We start from the raw sequence: 4,690 nt of genomic DNA, 5'->3' as shown, positions 1-4,690 counted from the left end.
CCTCTACACTGTCCCCCCATCAAACACTCCCAGGACAGGTACAGCACGGGGTTAGATACAGAGTAAAGCTCCCTCTTGTGGAGGAGGGGGGGGAGGGCTGTCTCGACCTACCTGCTCCCCGGGGATGTGCTGTCCGACCTCCCAGTTGCTGCCGTTCTCTCCCCGTTGGAAGGACACAACCTTTCCCTTGTGCTTGAACCGCGGTGCCCCCGCTACGTACGACGTCTGGTTGCCGTGGACAGCAATGGCCACCGAGTAACCTGGGTCCGGAGAGTGGGGGGGGGCAGGAAGAGAAGGGGGGGGGGTGCAGAATTAGCCGGAGGCTGGCAGTGGCCCTTCCATTAATTTCACAAAAAGGGAACTATCTTTCAGTTTTGAGACGTGTATATATTTCCGTGCTGGAATTCTCTTTGTTCATTGCAACCGTATCTTGAAGGCGCTCATTCTAATGAGTGTGGACCTGACTTCATTTCACATTAGTCTGTCAGTCCAGTACATAACAGGTTTCTCCGCCAATTGCGAAACTCTGCTTTACCCCACCACCTTTCATCTGCTAAACCAAACCCCGCAGGGTAGGATGTTCCTAAATTATTCTCCCCTTCATCTGGGTTCCAATGGGGGTACCATGAGCACAGACATGGGTCAAGGGTGGAGGAGGAGGAGAAACACATTGTTAAGATGGCGGTGTGGTCTCGTTGGGCCGAAGGGCCTGTTTCCCGTGCTGTGTTGTTGCCCGAGCTTAAATCTGACGGGACCCAGGGTGAGGGAGCTAAATGGAGACAAAATTGGCTTCTTGACAGAAGCCAGAGGGTTCTGCAGCAGGCGACGGTGCAGAGGGATCTGGGGGTCCAAGTGCATGAGTCGCAAAAACCCAGCTTGCAGGTGCAGCAGGTGGTCAGGAAGGCGAATGGGATGCTGGCCTTCATAGCGAGGGGGATTGAATATAAAAGTAGGGAGGTCTTGCTGCAGCTGTATAGGGCATTGGTGAGGCCGCAGCTGGAGTACTGTGTGCAGTTTTGGGCGCCGCACTTACGCAAGGATATTTTGGCCTTGGAGGGAGTGCAGAGGAGGTTCACTAGGCTGATGCCGGAGTTGAGGGGGTTGAGCTATGAGGAGAGGCTGAATAAACTAGGCTTGTACTCGTTAGAGTTTAGAAGAATGAGGGGAGATCTCACTGAGACGTATAAGATGATGAATGGGATGGATAGGATAGAGGTGGAGAGACTCTTCCCGCTCAGAAAGGACAGTAGGACTAGAGGGCACAGCCTCAAGATAAAAGGGGGGCGGTTTAGAACGGAGTTGAGGAGGAACTTCTTCACTCAAAGGGTGGTGAATCTCTGGAATTCTCTGCCCGTTGAAGTGGTGGAGGCTGCCTCGCTAAATATATTTAAGACGCGGGTTGATGGGTTTTTGATAGGAGAGGGGATTAAGGGTTATGGGGAGAGGGCGGGAATGTGGAACTGAGCCACGACAGATCAGCCATGATCTTATTGAATGGCGGGGCAGGCTCGAAGGGCTAGATGGCCGACTCCTGCTCCTATTTCTTATGTTCTTATGTTATGTTGGTTGTAGAGGGTTGTTTGTCAAACTGGAGGCCTGTGACCAGCCTCAGGGATCAGTGCTGGGTCCACTGTTATTTATCATTGATATTAATGATTTGGATGAGAGTATAGGAGGCATGGTTAGTAAGTTTGTAGATGACACCAAGATTGGTGGCACAGTGGACAGTGAAGAAAGTTATCTCCAATTGCAAGGGGATCTTGATCAGTTGGGCCAGTGGGCTGACGAATGGCAGATGCAGTTTAATTGAGAGAAATGTGAGGTGATGCATTTTGGTCGATTGAGCCAGGGCAGGACTTACTCAGTTAATGGTCGGGGAGAGTTACAGAACAGAGAGATCTAGGGGGACAGGTTCATAGCTCCTTGAAAGTGGAGTCACAGGTGGACAGAGTGGTGAAGAAGGCATTGGGCATGCTTGGTTTCATCGGTCAGAACATTGAATACAGGAGTTGGGACGTCTTGTTGAAGTTGTACAAGACATTGGTAAGGCCACACTTGGAATACTGTGTACAGTTCTGGTCACCCTATTATAGAAAGGATATTATTAAACTAGAAAGAGAGCAGAAAAGATTTACTAGGATGTTACCGGGGACTTGATGGATTGAGTTATAAGGAGAGGCTGGGATAGACTGGGAGTTTTTTCTCTGGAGCGTAGAGGGGTGATCTTATAGAGGTCTATAAAATAATGAGGGGCACAGATCAGCGAGATAGTCAATATCTTTTCCCCAAAGGTAGGGGAGTCTAAAACTAGAGGGCAGAGATTTAAGGTGAGAGGGGAGAGATACAGAAGGGTCCAGAGGAGCAATTTTGTTCACCCAGAGGGTGGTGAGTGTCTGGAACGAGCTGCCAGAGGTAGTAATAGAGGTGGGGACAGTTTTGTCTTTCAAAAAGTGTTACATGGGTACAGAGGGACGTGGGGCTAAACGCGGGCAATTGGGACGAGCTGAGGGGGTTTAATAAAAAGGGGGCAGCATGGACAAGTTGGGCCAAATGGCCTGAACCCATGCTGTAAATCTACCCCCTGTAACGGGTAACCTTCTCTTTGCGAGGCACCTCTCAGGATGTCTTGACCTGAGTGTCTTTGGCAGGGGGGACCTTGTCCAAGGTGTTGGACTGTGTCAGTCCAGGGACGCTCTGGGTCCCACTCCCCCGCAGCTTAACCCAAGGGCCTCTGAACGGCGGAGGGTAGGGTGTAGTCGGAGGGTCAGTTGCTTACCCAGGTACGAATTCTTCATGTCAGCGTGTGCCTTGGAAACATTGAGGAAAGTTGTTGAGTCCTCAGTTAGCTCAAAGATCCCACCCGACCAATCGAATGAACCCAGGGAACCAAGGATAACAGCGTCCTGTGGGTAGCAAGAGACAGGAGATAGAGCAGCACCCCCTCACACTGACCCTCCCACAGTGCGGCACCCCCTCACACTGACCCTCCCACAGTGCGGGACTCCCTCACACTGACCCTCCCACAGTGCGGCACCCCCTCACACTGACCCTCCCACAGTGCAGCGCTCCCTCAGCACCGACCCTCCCACAGTGCGGCACCCCCTCACACTGACCCTCCCACAGTGCGGCACCCCTCACACTGACCCTCCCACAGTGCGGCACCCCCTCACACTGACCCTCCCACAGTGCGGGACTCCCTCACACTGACCCTCCCGCAGTGCGGCACCCCCTCACACTGACCCTCCCACAGTGCGGCGCCCCCTCACACTGACCCTCCCACAGTGCGGCACCCCCTCACACTGACCCTCCCGCAGTGCGGCACCCCCTCACACTGACCCTCCCCACAGTGCGGCACCCCCTCACACTGACCCTCCCCACAGTGCGGCACCCCCTCACACTGACCCTCCCACAGTGCGGCACCCCCTCACACTGACCCTCCCACAGTGCGGCACCCCCTCACACTGACCCTCCCGCAGTGCGGCACCCCCTCACACTGACCCTCCCGCAGTGCAGCACCCCCTCACACTGACCCTCCCACAGTGCGGCACCCCCTCACACTGACCCTCCCACAGTGCGGGACTCCCTCACACTGACCCTCCCACAGTGCGGCACCCCCTCACACTGACCCTCCCACAGTGCGGCACCCCCTCACACTGACCCTCCCACAGTGCGGCACCCCCTCACACTGACCCTCCCGCAGTGCGGCACCCCCTCACACTGACCCTCCCGCAGTGCAGCACCCCCTCACACTGACCCTCCCACAGTGCGGCACCCCCTCACACTGACCCTCCCACAGTGCGGGACTCCCTCACACTGACCCTCCCACAGTGCGGCACCCCCTCACACTGACCCTCCCACAGTGCGGCACCCCCTCATACTGACCCTCCCACAGTGCGGCACCCCCTCACACTGACCCTCCCCACAGTGCGGCGCTCCCTCAGCACCGACCCTCCCACAGTGCGGCGCTCCCTCAGCACCGACCCTCCCACAGTGCGGCGCTCCCTCAGCACCGACCCTCCCCACAGTGCGGCGCTCCCTCAGCACCGACCCTCCCCACAGTGCGGGACTCCCTCAGCACCGACCCTCCCACAGTGCGGCGCTCCCTCAGCACCGACCCTCCCACAGTGCGGGACTCCCTCAGCACCGACCCTCCCACAGTGCGGCGCTCCCTCAGCACCGACCCTCCCACAGTGCGGCGCTCCCTCAGCACCGACCCTCCCCACAGTGCGGCGCTCCCTCAGCACCGACCCTCCCCACAGTGCGGGACTCCCTCAGCACCGACCCTCCCACAGTGCGGCGCTCCCTCAGCACCGACCCTCCCCACAGTGCGGCGCTCCCTCAGCACCGACCCTCCCCACAGTGCGGCGCTCCCTCAGCACCGACCCTCCCACAGTGCGGCGCTCCCTCAGCACCGACCCTCCCCACAGTGCGGCGCTCCCTCAGCACCGACCCTCCCCACAGTGCGGCGCTCCCTCAGCACCGACCCTCCCACAGTGCGGCGCTCCCTCAGCACTGACCCTCCCACAGTGCGGCACCCCCTCACACTGACCCTCCCCACAGTGCGGCGCTCCCTCGGCACCGACCCTCCCACAGTGCGGCACTCCCTTGGCACCGACCCTCCCCACAGTGCGGCGCTCCCTCAGCACCGACCCTCCCACAGTGCGGCGCTCCCTCAGCACCGACCCTCCCC

General features: G+C 58.2%; 1 protein-coding gene across 1 annotated transcript in view; it reads right to left on the bottom strand.

Annotated features, from left to right (window-relative positions):
- Positions 1–111: 111 nt before the first annotated feature.
- LOC145340730 (integrin alpha-X-like) overlaps positions 112–4,690 on the bottom strand; it is a gene marked incomplete at its 3' end in the record, with an annotated part of 16,255 nt that continues 11,676 nt past the window's right edge. Inside the window, exons 6-7 of the mRNA XM_080185190.1 lie at positions 2,777–2,903; positions 112–260 (exon numbers count right to left, since the gene is read on the bottom strand). Of these exons, the coding sequence (XP_080041316.1) occupies positions 112–260; positions 2,777–2,903 (276 nt within the window). The remainder of the gene's footprint in view (positions 261–2,776; positions 2,904–4,690) is intronic.

The sequence above is a fragment of the Carcharhinus amblyrhynchos genome, unplaced genomic scaffold (assembly GCF_965287045.1).
Source record: "Carcharhinus amblyrhynchos unplaced genomic scaffold, sCarAmb.v2.hapA chromosome_1350, whole genome shotgun sequence".
NCBI lineage: Eukaryota > Metazoa > Chordata > Chondrichthyes > Carcharhiniformes > Carcharhinidae > Carcharhinus > Carcharhinus amblyrhynchos.
The sequence above is the reverse complement of the archived record's forward strand: the minus strand, read 5'-3'. Positions and strand labels throughout refer to the sequence as shown.